The sequence below is a fragment of the Phycodurus eques genome, chromosome 12 (genome assembly GCF_024500275.1).
Source record: "Phycodurus eques isolate BA_2022a chromosome 12, UOR_Pequ_1.1, whole genome shotgun sequence".
Taxonomy (NCBI): domain Eukaryota; kingdom Metazoa; phylum Chordata; class Actinopteri; order Syngnathiformes; family Syngnathidae; genus Phycodurus; species Phycodurus eques.
This window is the reverse complement of record NC_084536.1, coordinates 15093467-15108562: the sequence shown is the minus strand read 5'-3', so window position 1 is coordinate 15108562 and position 15096 is coordinate 15093467. Positions and strand designations below refer to the sequence as shown.

Genomic DNA, 15096 nt, shown 5'->3' with positions numbered 1-15096 from the left:
CACACAAACCCACGCGCACAACTGTCAGATGTTTTCTGGCCTGTTCGGTTTAAGAGCTTTTATGTCTCCACGCCATTCTTATTAATGTCAAGAAGAGGTAAAAAGGTTCAGGACTCTTGGGACCACAAAAGAGTGAGTCAATGACAACCTTATAATTGCAATGTGGGCACAGTTTCAAATGATATGTGGGAAAAATATCCAGAATAAAATGTGTGCAAATGTTTTTAGTCTAACTTTTCACTGGTGCCTCAGGCTGTCGGTCTGCTGTCATACTCAGCATGTGAACCAGTTCCTAGTGTGGATTAAGATGACCAGTGTGATATTTTATGTAGCGCTGTAAACTACCCTGCAGCAGTCCATAATTCACATACTTACAGAATCAAAGAATCATCCTATATTCAACGGAGAATAATAACTTCTCAGAGTGTGGCCAATGCTGGACTCTCCTCTCCTCTGATGCTAAGCAAAACCATGACCGCCTGGTGATGACTTGATTACGGGCTGCAGACATTCATACATGAGTTGGGGCTTTTTAAAAATATGTTAAAATAGCAAACAAAACTCCAAGGTCAAACGCAGTAACAACAAAAATTGAGGGAAGCGGCAGGAGAGACCACTGGTGACTGAAGACGGGTGAGAGTGGGGGGCAAGGGGGGGTAGCAAGGAATATCAACTGTCACAGCCGCGCACTCGGCCATAAAAAGGACGTTCCGAGGCAGGAATGCAGAACAGATCAGTCACACAGTGGTTTGCAGTAAGTCAAGGAACAAAACACAACAGATGCATAATCCTTATGCTGCACTACTGGCTGATACCGCAACTAAAATCCTCAGTTGACTTTACAGCTGCATGTCTGGTTTTTCTGTCCTGTCGCATTTCCTTTTACTGTACAAGAAGTTCCAACATACTTCCGTTTCAGCAACTTATCACAGCTACACTTGAACGCACCCATGAGACAAGTACGGCTCTACTTCAGTGCCAACATGAGCAAGGTTATTAGGCTACTGGGTCTCTTGTAGTGCATACTGTTTTAACCAAGCAGCACAGTTGAGTTTGGGGCGTTTTTGTTTTACAGTGCCCCTGCTATATTGCGGTTCATTATGAGCGCCCAAGCTATATGGCAGATTTTTAAAGCGATCAGTTTTTATGGGTTTTTACATACATAAGCAGGTCTGAATTTTCACGTGCACGCCTACAGAATAGTACGGTGAAACCTCGCGTAACAATTCGCTCTGTGATCCCGTTTGCAACATGAAACGTTCGCAAATCGGGGCAATGTTTTCCATTGAAATGAATGGAAATATAATTAATCTGTTCCTGAAGCGGCGGCACAGTGTTCAACTGGTTAGAGCGTCTGACTCACAGTTCTGAGGATCGGGGTTCAATCCCCAGCCCCGCCTGTGTGGAGTTTGCATGTTCTCCCCGTGCCTGCGTGGGTTCTCTCCGGGCACTCCGGTTTCCTCCCACATCCCAAAAACATGCATGGTAGGTTTATTGAAGCCTCTCAATTGCCCGTAGGTGTGAATGTGAGTGCGGATGGTTGTTTGTTTGTATGTGCCCTGCGATTGGCTGGCAACCAGTTCAGGGTGTACCCCGCCTCCTGCCCGATGATAGCTGGGATAGGCTTCAGCACTCCCGCGACCCTTATGAGGATAAGCGGCTCAGAAAATGGAGTGATGATGGATGGATCTGTTCCAGAAGCAAAATAGTTATATCTGTAGTAGACGCTCATTGTAGACAAAAATCCACGAAGTAGCGACCATATATTTATTTTATTATTGGTATATATATATATAATAAATGTGCTTATAACGTGTTTGTTTTCCCACCGTTTGTTCAATAAAGGGATTGAAACTGCACCAGCGGATTTGTCTATCCTTGAACAACTGTGGTGGAATTATAATAGTGGTAGGCTATATTAAATGACCTAACGTGTTTATGTTAACTCGTGTCGTATATCGTAGACCTGGTGTTGAATAAGCCAGTTCTTAAACTGGGAGGGTAAACTTAAACCGAGAGCAACAAAAACACAAAGACAGAACAGAAAGCACACTTTGTCTCTTATTTGGAGAACTTTGCGAGCGAGAGTCTTCTTTTTGCTGTGATAGTCTCAGATTTCTTGACAGCGTGTGGGAAAGCTAAAGGATTTTTGAAAATGTTGTTTGGTATGGTCTCATCATATTGTGGATTTTCACCTATCTTGGGTGGGTCTGGAAAATATCCCGTGACAAACTGGGGTTCACTGTAAAGGGTAGCACACTAGCCAACCATGTGGTTGAGGTACCAGTCGTAGCAGTAGTGTACGGTTTGCTTGTGTTGGGGGGAGCTAGACATACTCTTTTGATTGGTCAGAAAGAATAGTCACTTCTATGTTACAATATAACATGAGAGTGGAAGGGGGAACAACACTAAAGGCTTGTAATATCATAGTTTATGACAGATGGATGGATCTACAACAGCGATATCGCTGTTGAATTTATTGGCAAGAAACATGCTGTCACACTGCTGTGATGTCAGTCTACAACAGTGATTTCCAACCTTTATGGAGCCAAGGCACATATTTTACAATTGAAAAATCTCACGGCACACCAACAAACAAAATGTCACAAAAGGTGGATACATTAATTATTGTGTGTATGTATTTCCTGCCATCAAATAAAAGAGCATTTCTTTGTTTTGTCTGTCACTATGCCTCACTGGCATAAATAGATGAATAAAGATACATTATTTCTGGAAATAAACATTTTTTTGCGCAATTAAGTAAAATTTGATAATTTCTCACGCCACACCTGAAGAGTGCTCACAGCACATTGGTTGGGAATCATCCATTCATCCATCCATTTTCTACCGCTTATCCGAGGTCGGGTCGCGGGGGCAGTAGCTTGAGCAGGGACGCCCAGACTTCCCTCTCCCCAGCCACTTCCTCCAGCTCTTCCGGGGGATCCCGAGGCGTTCCTAGGCCAGCCGAAAGACAGTCTCTCCAGCGTGTCATGGGTTGTCCCCGGAACACCGTGGGACGTGCCCGGAACACATCACCAGGGAGGCGTCCGGGAGGCATCCGAATCAGATGCCCCAGCCACCTCATCTGGCTCCTCTCGATGTGGAGGAGCAGCGGCTCGGAGATCCTCGCAGATGACCGAGCTTCTCACCCTATCTCTAAGGGAGAGCCAGGACACCCTGCAGAGTATTTCGGCCGCTTGTATCCGGGATTTCGTTCTTTCCGTCACGACCCAAAGCTCGTAGAACGTAGATCGACCGGTAAATTGAGACCTTCGCTTTTCGGCTTAGCTCCTTCTTTTCCACAACGGACCGATACAAAGTCTGCATCACTGCAGACGCTGCACTGATCCGCCTGTTGAGCTCCCGTTCCATTCTTCCCTCACTCGTGAACAATACCCCAAGATACTTGAACTCCTCCACTTGGGGCAGGATCTCATCCCCGATCCGGAGAGGACACGTCACCCTTTTCCGACTGAGGACCATGGTCTCAGATTTGGAGGTGCTGATTTTCATCCCAGCCACTTCACACTCGGGTGCGAACCGCTCCAGTGAGAATTGGAGATCACGGCTTGATGAAGCGAACAGAACCACATCATCTGCAAAAAGCAGAGATGCAATTCTGAAGCCACGAACCCGGACACCCTCTATGCCTCGGCTGCGCCTAGAAATTCTGTCCATAAAAGTTATGAACAGAATCGGTGACAAAGTGTAGAATTGGTGGAGTCCAACCCTCACCAGAAACGAGTCCGACTTACTGCTGGCAATGCAGACCAAGCTCTGACACCGGTCGTACAGGGACCGAACAGCCCAAATTAGGGGGTTCGATACCCCATACTCCAGAAGCACCCCCCACAGGACTCCCCAAGGGACACGGTCGAACACCTTCGCCAAGTCCACAAAACACAGGAAGACTGGTTGGGCAAACTCCCATCCACCCTCGAGGACCCTGCACAGGGTGTAGAGTTGGTCCACTGTTCCACGGCCAGGACGAAAACCACACTGCTCATCCTGAATCTGAGATTCGACTTCCAGACGGACCCTCCTCTCCAGCACCCGTGAGTAGACCTTACCAGGGAGGTTGGGGAGTTTGATCCCCCTGTAGTTGGAACACACCCTCCAGTCCCCCTTCTTAAAAAAGAAGACCACCATTCCAGTCTGCCAATCCAGAGGCACTGTCCCCGATGTCCACGCGATGTTGCAGAAGCGTGTCAACCAGGACAGCCCCACAACATCCAGAGCCTTTAGGAACTTTGGACGAATCTCATCCACCCCCAGGGCCTTGCCACCGAGGAGCTTTTTAACCACCTTGGTGGCCTCAACCCCAGAGATAGGAGATCCCGCCTTAGAGAACCCAGACTCTGCTTCCTCATGGGAAGGCGTGTCGGTGGAATTTAGGAGGTCTTCGAAGTACTCTCCCCACCGACTCACAACGTCCCGAGTCGTGGTCAGCAGCGCCCCATCCCCACTATACACAGTGTTGGTGGGGCACTGCTTCTCCCTCCAGAGACGTGGGATGGTGGACCAGAATTTCCTCAAAGCCGTCCGGAAGTCTTTTTCCATGGCCTCACCGAACTCCTCCCATGCCTATGTTTTTACTTCAGCGACCACCAAAGCTGCATTCTGCTTGGCCAGCCGGTACCCATTAGCTGCCTCAGGTTGGGAATCACTGGTCTACAAACATAGCTGACAGTTATCGCCATCCTGCCTACATACACTGATCAAGATTTACTGATCTGAACCGTACCACGACAAACTGAACTAAACTGTAGAGGTAAATCTGATTGGTGGCTCCTAAATATAAAAATAAAAAGAGTTTTACCTGCAACAGAGTTGGGCCTGGGCATCATTAGAAGAGAGGATGTCTGTTGTGAGTATTGATTTGGTCCCTCAGACATGTGACATGATGGTTGTGGAGGTCCTATTGCCGATGCCGACACGCTACTGTGCTGCTGCAGCTGCTGGTCTGTTCTGGCAGTGTTGTCGGCGGGTGTGGCGGAAGCACCGTTGGAGTCTTCCTCTGCCACAGGAGAGCAGGTGTCAGCCCGCATCGTCTGCGCCAGTCCATGGCGACTGTTGCCTCTCAGGCTGCCATCCTTGCTCCACTCTAGGCTGGAGCCGCTGCGGTCATCATTTTCCGAGGAACTGGTGATGGTGGCTGGGATTGGGCAGATGTAGAGAAGAAATTGTGTGTGTGTACATGCTGGTAAAACATTCTTCTCCAAAACCTATTTTGTATTGTTTCAACAATTATCAGTAGAGGGATCCAATCAACTACACCAAAGAATGGATGTGCAGTGGTGCTTTGAGCTACGAATTTAATTAGTTCCATGACCACGCTAGGAACTCATATCGAAAATCATCTTTCCCCATTGAAATGAATGGTAATGCCATTAATCTGTTGCACCACTGTGTTCAAGTATCCGTTGCTTAAAGGGTTTTAAGACCGAGCCATCAATGCTATTTGGTAGCCTTGTCCTTCGTGTTTTGCATCGTTTGTTAGCATTAAGCTAAATAGACTTTACTACTGTATGTGGTTGTATTAAATACACAATATGTAACTGTCGTATGTATAGTTTGACAGTAAACTTCAACTAGGAGTGGCAATAAACAGATTGAAGCCTCTTTTTTGAAAAATTATTCACTAACTTCCAGATTGCTGCTTGTGGTGAAGTGAGTTGAGTTCACTGCCACCATACAACACTCGTATTTCAATTTTTTGCTCGTACGTCAAAGTATAAAATAGGCATGTCACTTGTATCTGAAGGCACTGTTGTACTTTGAAATGGGATAATATCTCTAAATGTTACAAACGCCTGCTTTCTTGACATTCTTCTAGTGATGAGAATAATGCTGCCTGGAGGTGTTTTGCTATAGCGGAGGTCATCATGGATGTAGTGCAATTTACCAAAGCATATGTCACATTGTTTTATTGGGTAAAGACAGGTCATGAGAAGAAATCTTTTAAGCTTCAAAGGCCAGCTCAGCCTTCCACACTATCCAAATTCTGAGTCAAGGGACCATACTAACATGAGGACAGGCAACTGGTCACGTCAACATCAATACAAAAGGGTGGTGACCATGTCTTAGTGACCACTGCGTTAATCTTTGATCATACAAAACTATCAATAGTCTCACCATTTAGAGATGGTTGCAGTCAGTTGTAAATATCCCACTTCAGTTGTCTCAATACGAAACGGACCAAAACTATATTTCAAAGTCTCTGTAATTCCACCAAGGCGATTAATCTGACTTTGCTAAATCAGATTAATGTGCTTTTGAAATTCAGAGTCTGAGCAAAAAAATCAAAAGGGTAAGAACCGGTAATCGCAAGAATCAAGAATCTGACTACTGGAAACAACCTACCATTGTTTTGTTTTCCCATGTTCTGGTTTCATTATGGAGAAAGATGTGATGTTGTTCAGAAATGTCATAAAAATCCTCTCACCAGATTTAACAAAAATTGAAGAAGCTCTATGGACACCAACTATAAATGTTACCCGACAGCATGTCTCTTCCTGGCCAGTTGCCATGACTGGTGTGTATTATATGGCAGCATCCATAAATTATTTATCAGCCTGCTATGAATTGCTCTGGGGAGACAGGATGACAGACTCATGCTAATTGTGCTCTTTGAAGACTGTAGACGCTGCCGTATTAAAAATCCAAACTGTTGTGTTATGTCGTTTGCTCTGCCGGACCATCATCTGTTTTGTCCACTGAGCTTAGTAAGATTGGTACTCGGCATCCCGACATGGTCCTAAAGTTTGCTAGTGATTTCTCCACCTTAATATTCAACATGTAGTTTAAAAATCAATGAAACGTCAACCGCGGGTGTAGAAGCAGAGTGATAATCGCAAGTAGCATCTCTGTGGATGCAATACACTGCATAAAAATAAGAGTGAAAGGTCAACAGCCTATAATTGTAAGAGTTTTAAGTCTGCAACACATCTGACAAATCACTGACTAGAAAGACATTTTTGTTATTGCTTATTGCTATTACACATATAATAACCAGCAATTTTTTTCAGCATGTCTATCACATCTTCTGACAAAGAGTCGGATGCATTTTCTGGCTCTCACTGTCAAATATATTTTCAGAACGAATACAAAGGAGCCCCTGTTACCTATGATTCCGCTATCCTTACTCTCGAGCGTGGAGCTCGGGCTGGTGATGGTCCCACAGGGGCTGGTGTGGCTTAGAGCGGGTCGGCTCGTGGTACTGTTGAGTGTGGAACACGGGCTGTCTGTGGAGGGCGATGCGGTGCTGCTGGTCAGTGTGGAGCAGGGGCTGATACCCTGGTTTTTCACATAGCACAGGGAATGAGAGAAAGTTGATGGATAAACAGGGAACGTGTCCAGCAAATTGACTTACCAAGTGGAACAAAGTACTGGAGCATTTTTACGAGTACGAGTAAAGACATACGGTATTGGCACAGACACATCCACCGTTAAATATTTCTTGCACTGTATGTTGTTTTAATTGTATTTTTAATTTTCTCTTTGTTTTAAATGTTAATAAGCTGTTTTTTTCTTTGTTTTTAAATTATTTTAAACATGTAAAGCACATTGAGTTACCTTGTGTATGAAATGTGCTATATACAGTAAATAAATGTGCTTTGCTTTGCTTTACAAATAACACCATAAAACTTTGCAATTGATGTGGACCAAGGTGTATCAAGTGTTAACAGAGACATCACCTAAATGTGTCTGTTGAGTGATTCAAGGAGAGGAGGTGATTGGAGCTGTGAGATAGGAAAGAGTAACTGCAGCATTAATAAATAAATAAATTTAAAAAAGACCTTAGCAATGCAGCTTTGAGACAGGGCTAACCCACAACTAATACGGTGACTGAATCCATGCTGCCCTATGCAGCAGTGGAGGATGCAGCATATATTTGGTGCAGAAGAAAATGAACAGAGCAGCACTTATATATTACTGCTTCACTTAATATGCAACAGAAAGGATGGCATTATTTCACAAAGTATGAGAAAGTCTGGTTAACAACAATACAGATGTTAAAGAGGACCATTGTTCTGTGCTTCACTGATTCAAACACAAAGAAAACATAGGTAGGTAAATATGTATGTACAACCCCAATTCCAATGAAGTTGGGAAGTTGTGTTAAACATAAATAAAAACAGAATACAATGATTTGCAAATCATGTCCAACCTATATTTAATTGAATACACTACAAAGACAAGATATTTAATGTTCAAACTGATAAACTTAATCATTAACTTAGAATTTTATGGCTGCAACACTTTCCAAAAAAGCTGGGACAGGTGGCAAAAAAGACTGAAAAAGTTGAGGAATGCTCATCAAACACCTGTTTGGAACATCCCACAGGTGAACAGGCTAATTTGGAACAGGTGGGTGCCATGATTGGGTATAAAAGGAGTTTCCCTGAATTGCTCAGTCATTCACAAGCAAAGATGGGGCGAGGTTCACCTCTTTGTGAACAAGTGCGTGAGAAAATAGTCAGTTTAAGGACAATGTTCCTCAACGTACAATTGCAAGCAATTTAGGGATTTCATCATCTACGGTCCATAATATCATCAAAAGGTTCAGGGAATCTGGAGAAATCACTGCATGTAAGCGGCAAGGCCGAAACCCAATATTGAATGCCCGTGACCTTCGATCCCTCATGCGGCACTGCATCAAAAACCGACATCAATGTGTAAAGGATATCACCACGTGGGCTCAGGAACACTTCAGAAAACCAATGTCAGTAAATACAGCTCAGCGCTACATCCGTAAGTGAAACTTGAAACTCTATTATGCAAAGCAAAAGCCATTTATCAACAACACCCAGAAACGCCGCCGGCTTGTCTGGGCCTAAGCTCATCTAAGATGGACCGATGCAAAGTGGAAAACTGTTCTGTGGTCCGACGAGTCCACATTTCAAATTGTTTGTGGAAATTGTGGACGCCGTGTCCTCCAGGCCAAAGAGGAAAATAACCATCCGGACTGTTATAGACGCAAAGTTCAAAAGCCAGCATCTGCGATGGTATGGGGCTGTGTTAGTCCCAATGGTATGGGTAACTTACACATCTGTGAAGGCACCATTAATGCTGAAAGGTACATACAGGTTTTGGAGAAACATATGCTGCCATCCAAGCAACGTCGTTTTCATGGACGCCCCTGCTTATTTTAGCAAGACAATGCCAAACCACATTCTGCACAACAGTGTGGCTTTGTAGTAAAGTGCAGGTACTAGACTGGCCTGCCTCCAGTCCAGACCTGCCTCCCATTGAAAATGTGTGGAGCATTATGAAGCGTAAAATACGACAACGGAGACCCCGGACTGTTGAACAGCTGAAGCTGTACATCAAGCAAGAATGGGAACTAATTCCACCTAGAAAGCTTCAACAATTAGTGTCCTCAGTTCCCAAACGTTTATTGAATGTTGTTAAAAGAAAAGGTGATGTAACACAGTGCTAAACATGACCCTGTCCCAGCTATTTTGGAACGTGTTGCAGTCATAAAATTCAAAGTTAATGATTATTTGCTAAAAACAATGAAGTTTATCAGTTTGAACATTAAATATCTTGTCTTTGTTGTGTATTCAATTAGATATAGGTTGAACATGATTTGCAAATCATTGTATTCTGTTTTTATTTGTTTAACACAACGTCCCAACTTCATTGGAATTGGGGTTGTACAATACAAGTATTTCAACAGTTTGTGATGTAGTTCCACCCCTACGAGATACCCCTATTTGTATTTAAATATGTTGTATTTAAGTCGAAAGACTCGGGACGCACTATTGTCTATGCCTATTGCAGAAAAGTCATAACTACAGTAAATATTTGTATGAAAAAGGATTACATTAAAAACAGTAAGTATGGCGGTAACTGAGCGTGCCTGAACGTCATTTGTCAGGACTGGCAAACTAACCATAAGGTCAGTATATGGAACCAATGACAGAAAGAATTAACAGTTTGGGCCCATATGGAGATCTGTTACGACCATACAAAATTTGAACATGATCCAAATGAAACTTTGAGATGAGAAAAAAAATCTCTTGAGCAGATCCAAATGTATCCCTTGAGTTCCCCAGGTGGGATTCAATAATATAAAACCAATCAAGGTTTTGGTGAATCATTCCACAGCTGCTAAACCTCAACTAATAAGCACTGCCAGTCAAAACACAATTTGGAAGCTAAATTGAGGATGAGTGGTGAATAATAATGGTGAATAATGAAGTTCATTACTGATTGAGATAATGCAGGAACAACACACAAATGCTTGACAAAAGATGACACACTTTTATGCCTGGGTGAATCAAAATACGTCTTGGGAAAAGTTCACCTGTTTTTAAAAATATCTGCTTTGTAGAACAAATGGCATGTTGCCCAGGCCACTGAGCATGTGTGACAACCATACAGCAGCTGCGTGACAACCATAACAATCTGAATCTATGCGGGTTATCCAGTTCAACCACTGCTTTTGACAAGTATTCTAAGTCTTTACAAAACACTGTAAGCTTGTAAGAACGTCCTAGCCACAAACACTTAAAATTTGCAACGGTCCAAATCCATCCATCCATCCATTTTCTATAGTGCTTGTCCTCATTAGGGTCGCGGGGCAGCTGGAGCCTATCCCAACTGAATTGGTCAAGAGGCGGGCTTCACCCTTGACTGGTCGCCAGCTAATCGCAGGGCAAAACACCACACTGATTACTAAACTTAATCAAAATGAACTGGACAACTGTTTCTGGGTGTCTTTAGTATTTTGCACCAAATAGCTTTTAAATGAAGAGCTCGTTTTATCTATTGGTAATGGGCACTTGATGCTGATTTTGAATATGGCCGCTGGCCAATGAAAAGCACACATCTCCCAAATTTTGTGAGTTCCCCTTTCATCTGAAAAACAAACAACAATTATTACTATCACTATACTGCTATGTACTGGTCACAGCCATTTCTGTACGTTGTACGTGTACTTCAAGTTTCATGTTTTGATCTTTAAAATTACTATTCGAACGATCAAATAAGGGATGGCAGAATCTCTCGCTAAATATTCGTAGCTCCTGCTACCATGGCAGTGCTGTAAAATAATTCTGATGCCGATGCGTGAAAGTAGCTCAACTTCCCTTAGCTGATGTCAAGTAGTTGAGACGGAATCAACCTCTAACTGGTTGTAATCCAGGAATGCTGCTCAAACCATTAGGTAACAGTGATCTGTGATTCTTGATTTGAGAGTGTTAAAAAAAAGTAAATGGGGAATGCAGAAGTACAGTGCTGCCTTGGGATACGAATGACCCGACTTACGAGTTTTTAGGGATAAGAGTCGTTGTTCGGTCAAGTTTTTCTTTTGAGTTGTGGGCAAAAAAATTGAGATGCGAGCGCTATATGGTGCCAGTGAACTCAACTCACTTCACAACAAACAGCGGTTTGGCAGATAATGAACATTTGTTCAAAAAAGAGGCTTCAAACTGTTTATTGTCACTCCTAGTTGAAGCCAAACTAAACAAAACAGAGAATTACACATTGTAAATTTGAAACAATCACATAGCTTCAGCTTCAGCTAACAAGCCTATTTGGCTTGAAGCTAACAAACAATGCAAAACACCAACGACTGGCTAACGAATAGCATTGGTGTTGCAGGGGTATAATCCTTTATGCGACGTATATTTGAATACAAACGGTTAAGCAACACATGTACAAGGCAATATAACATAAATACGATATAACACTCAAAGGCATATATTCATTATCCTTTACGACGAACGACTAATACCACCAGTATTACTGCAGCGAACTGAAGAGTGACCATCTCCGTGTATGTCTGTATTATACTACCCCTAGGAAGCCACGCTGTGCACACCAGAAGGTGCAGCACAATGTCCATTAAAATTAGGCACAAAATGTGTCAAAAACTGCTTCATTTCTTTACTTTCTATTTTATATTGTCATTGCTGATTGTTTATATAAAGTGTATTATTCAGATTACTATTTTTCTTACTAAAAACACATTATATACATTTTTGTAGGGGCTGGAACAGATTAATTTCCATTTATTCAATGGGGAAGGATGATAGTGTTTTGAGTTAAAAGCGCGGTCGAGAAACAAATTAAACTTATATCTCAAGGCTCCACTCTGTTAAAAACACAATGCTCTGTTTAGCTACACAGTTTTAATAGTTTATGCAGAGGACCACAGAGACTCTCATTATGTAAAAAGTCAACATCGCTACCCTCATCTTATGTCAATATGTATAAAAGTTGTTCCATGACTTCTATAAAGCTCGTTCCTGCTCCAAAACATTGCCAATACCGTTGATAAAGACTGCATACAAGGAGTATCATGCTAGACTTTGCTTCGCACACAACTCTTAATTAGCGAAGCCAACCAAACTGAACCTCATGACCACCAACATAACTATTTCTGGACCGAGGCTCAGACACTGTTGTTACATACTCAAGAGCCCCTGGGACAACACTCAAGTTACTGACACACACACAGAACACTGAAAAGCTGGTACTGAAATAAAGCTATATACAGCAATCTCAAACATTTGTTTGTTGGAGTGGATAAAAGTCAAGAGGAGGCACTTACATTCCCATCCAAAGATAATACAAAGCGGGGTTAAAAGGAATCAAGCGGGGGGGGGGGGGGAATCCTCTGAAACCACTGCCACAAGTCCTCTCTCCTCTTCTGTCATCCTCTCCCTCTCTATCTCTGTGCTGCAGCGGTGGGCGCAGCTGCTGCTCGAACAAGGGGGGAGGAGTTGGAGAAAATCAAATACCTTCTTTTCATTCTTGTCATCCATAGGTATGCGCGCCGAACCCGGGATGCCTTCTCCCAGTAAGAAGCCCAGCCTTGTCATCAGTTCTTGGGTGGCGGGGGAGGAGGAGGAGCTTGGCTGTTTCTCCACTTGCCGCTCTAGAGGACGAGGGGTGAGAAAGAAAGAGAAAGAGAGAGAGAGAGAGAGAGAGAGAGAGACAGAGAGACAGAGAGACAGAGAGAGAGAGAGAGAGAGGCAAAACGTTAGCGCGACTCCCACTGGGACACTGCGTGCCATGCTCCCCTGAGTGCTGCTGCCAAAAGCTGTACTCTGCACCATCCAGCTGCTGATCAGGTGCTGCACACCCCGAGAGGGAGGACGAGCACTGGATTTTGTGGTGTGACTGTGTGTGTGTGTGTTTGCTTTCCAGGGCTTTCTGCTTGTTTACAGCACTCATGCATAGAATCTCTGAATATCAATCAGCGGACAGTGGCAACACAGCAAACTGTTTTTTCTGTGTTTTTCAGCCTGCTATTTGAAACAATTTTACCCTAAAATAATAGTTTCAAAACCACCTAGATGTTGCACCAAATCAATTTCCAAAATAGAGTCTGTCTACAGTGGAACCTTTACCCTCCACAATCTCAACCTGTGAGGCAGAACTAATGAGTCTAATATTAATATGTTGAAAACAAAATGGTCTCTACTTTTAAAGACAAATACAGTCATATACACTTGGGTTGCATCTATCTTATCTATTATTAACTGTCACACAACCCCAACATTAAATAAATCACAAATGCAGTGTCAAACATTTAAACACATACAGTATAACACTGTACCTTGTAATTACAAGGAACAGTTAGCTTAAAAGCTAACTTAGCAGTTAAGGATGTACTGAGACTGAGTACTTGCATTTGTGTACTCACTGATACCAGGTACTGATACTTGATAATGCCAATACTGTCTTGCAATTGTAATGAAAATGTGTTTTATTTTAACCAAATATTGTTCAAAACACAAACTTTTCTTGAACATTGCAAATCACACTTTTTAGAGTAACAAATTGTCATTACAGACTTTTTAACATCCAACTGCATGTTTTTCCAACAGTTTTGCCACACATTTCACTTACATGTAGTCTGTAACACAAGGCATTTCAGTGATGTGGTGTTGCCTTCTGAACACTAGGGGGCACTCCGTAAAAGGAGTACATATAGTAGATAAGAAAAAAAAATAGAAATAAGAGACAAAGAAGAATGTAGAATCTGGTCGATATATAAGTAGGAATAATATGTATGCCATGTTACTTCTGTGTATAAACTACACAATGAAGTGAGTACAAAGAAATACAAAACTGTTTCTTAAAAATACTACAATTTATGACTCAGACAACAAGTGGTACTTTATTACTTCTCTTTACTGGACGTGCGGCGTCATGGCTTCCTGACAGGAGTGCGACTGGCTTGGGCCGGGTTGAGTGTGGTGCAGGAGATAGGGTTCGAAACCTGGTGCTTCCCAGATGGTTTGCAGGGTGGAGGCTCCAGAGCAGAGCATACATTTGTAGTCAACATTTGCAGTCAGCTAAAAGTTTTGTCACCTGTGTTTACTATAAAGTATCTTCAGATGGCTGACATGGCTCCTACCTGCCATTTATATGTCAGGCTGGTGATGTGGTATTGTTAGTAGTACCGGTGGATTTTTACGAGTACGAGTATATCTCTTGTAGTAGTCTACATATTCACTCGATGGTTGTTCTTGTCAAACATCACAAACTGACAAGATTCAAATGCATCACGCAGTCACAGACTATGCAACTCAAAAGTCCATTGTTGACAAAAAGTTTGTCAATATCGTCTCAGGCTGAAAGTCCTGTCAAACCTTTGGAATTGGAAACAAAAAAACAGGCAGAAGTAAAATTAAATTAAAAAGTTCCTAACTCAAACTAGTAACAGCAGTAACAATGGCTTAACAAAACCAACACTGCGATCATCTCCGTTTTTGTTTTGTTTTTTGCTTTAAGGAGTCGCTTAGTGTAACTGCTCATATTGTCACTACAGTTCCTGTTTAAAGTTGAGTGCAAAAAACGTTTGCAAGTCATGATGTCATTAAGCAGATGTTTTTTGTAGCTCTTGAAAATATATACATATATTCCTTACTGTTGCTTTAAAGATTCAGGCAGAAAGCCAATGCAAATATGTTATCATATCCATCCACGGCATAGTTTATGCTGCTCAATTACAGAATATGAAAGACAAATCAGACAGAAGAACAGATGGGAGGAGAGAGGTGGAGGCAGACGTCCAAAGTACACACAGGCTTATTACGCTGCTCTCCATCATCAACCCTCCATCCTTTTTCATTT

At 42.6% G+C, this 15096-nt stretch overlaps 1 protein-coding gene across 5 annotated transcripts in view; it reads right to left on the bottom strand.

Annotated features, from left to right (window-relative positions):
* The window catches only part of tanc1b (tetratricopeptide repeat, ankyrin repeat and coiled-coil containing 1b), a 126763-nt gene that overhangs the window by 45984 nt on the left and 65683 nt on the right, over positions 1–15096 (bottom strand). For all 5 annotated transcript variants that reach the window (XM_061691679.1, XM_061691681.1, XM_061691680.1 and 2 more), the window contains 3 exons: positions 12753–12889; positions 7125–7296; positions 4820–5155 (listed from right to left, as the gene is read on the bottom strand). In XM_061691679.1, coding sequence (XP_061547663.1) covers positions 4820–5155; positions 7125–7296; positions 12753–12889 — 645 coding nt within the window. The remainder of the gene's footprint in view (positions 1–4819; positions 5156–7124; positions 7297–12752; positions 12890–15096) is intronic.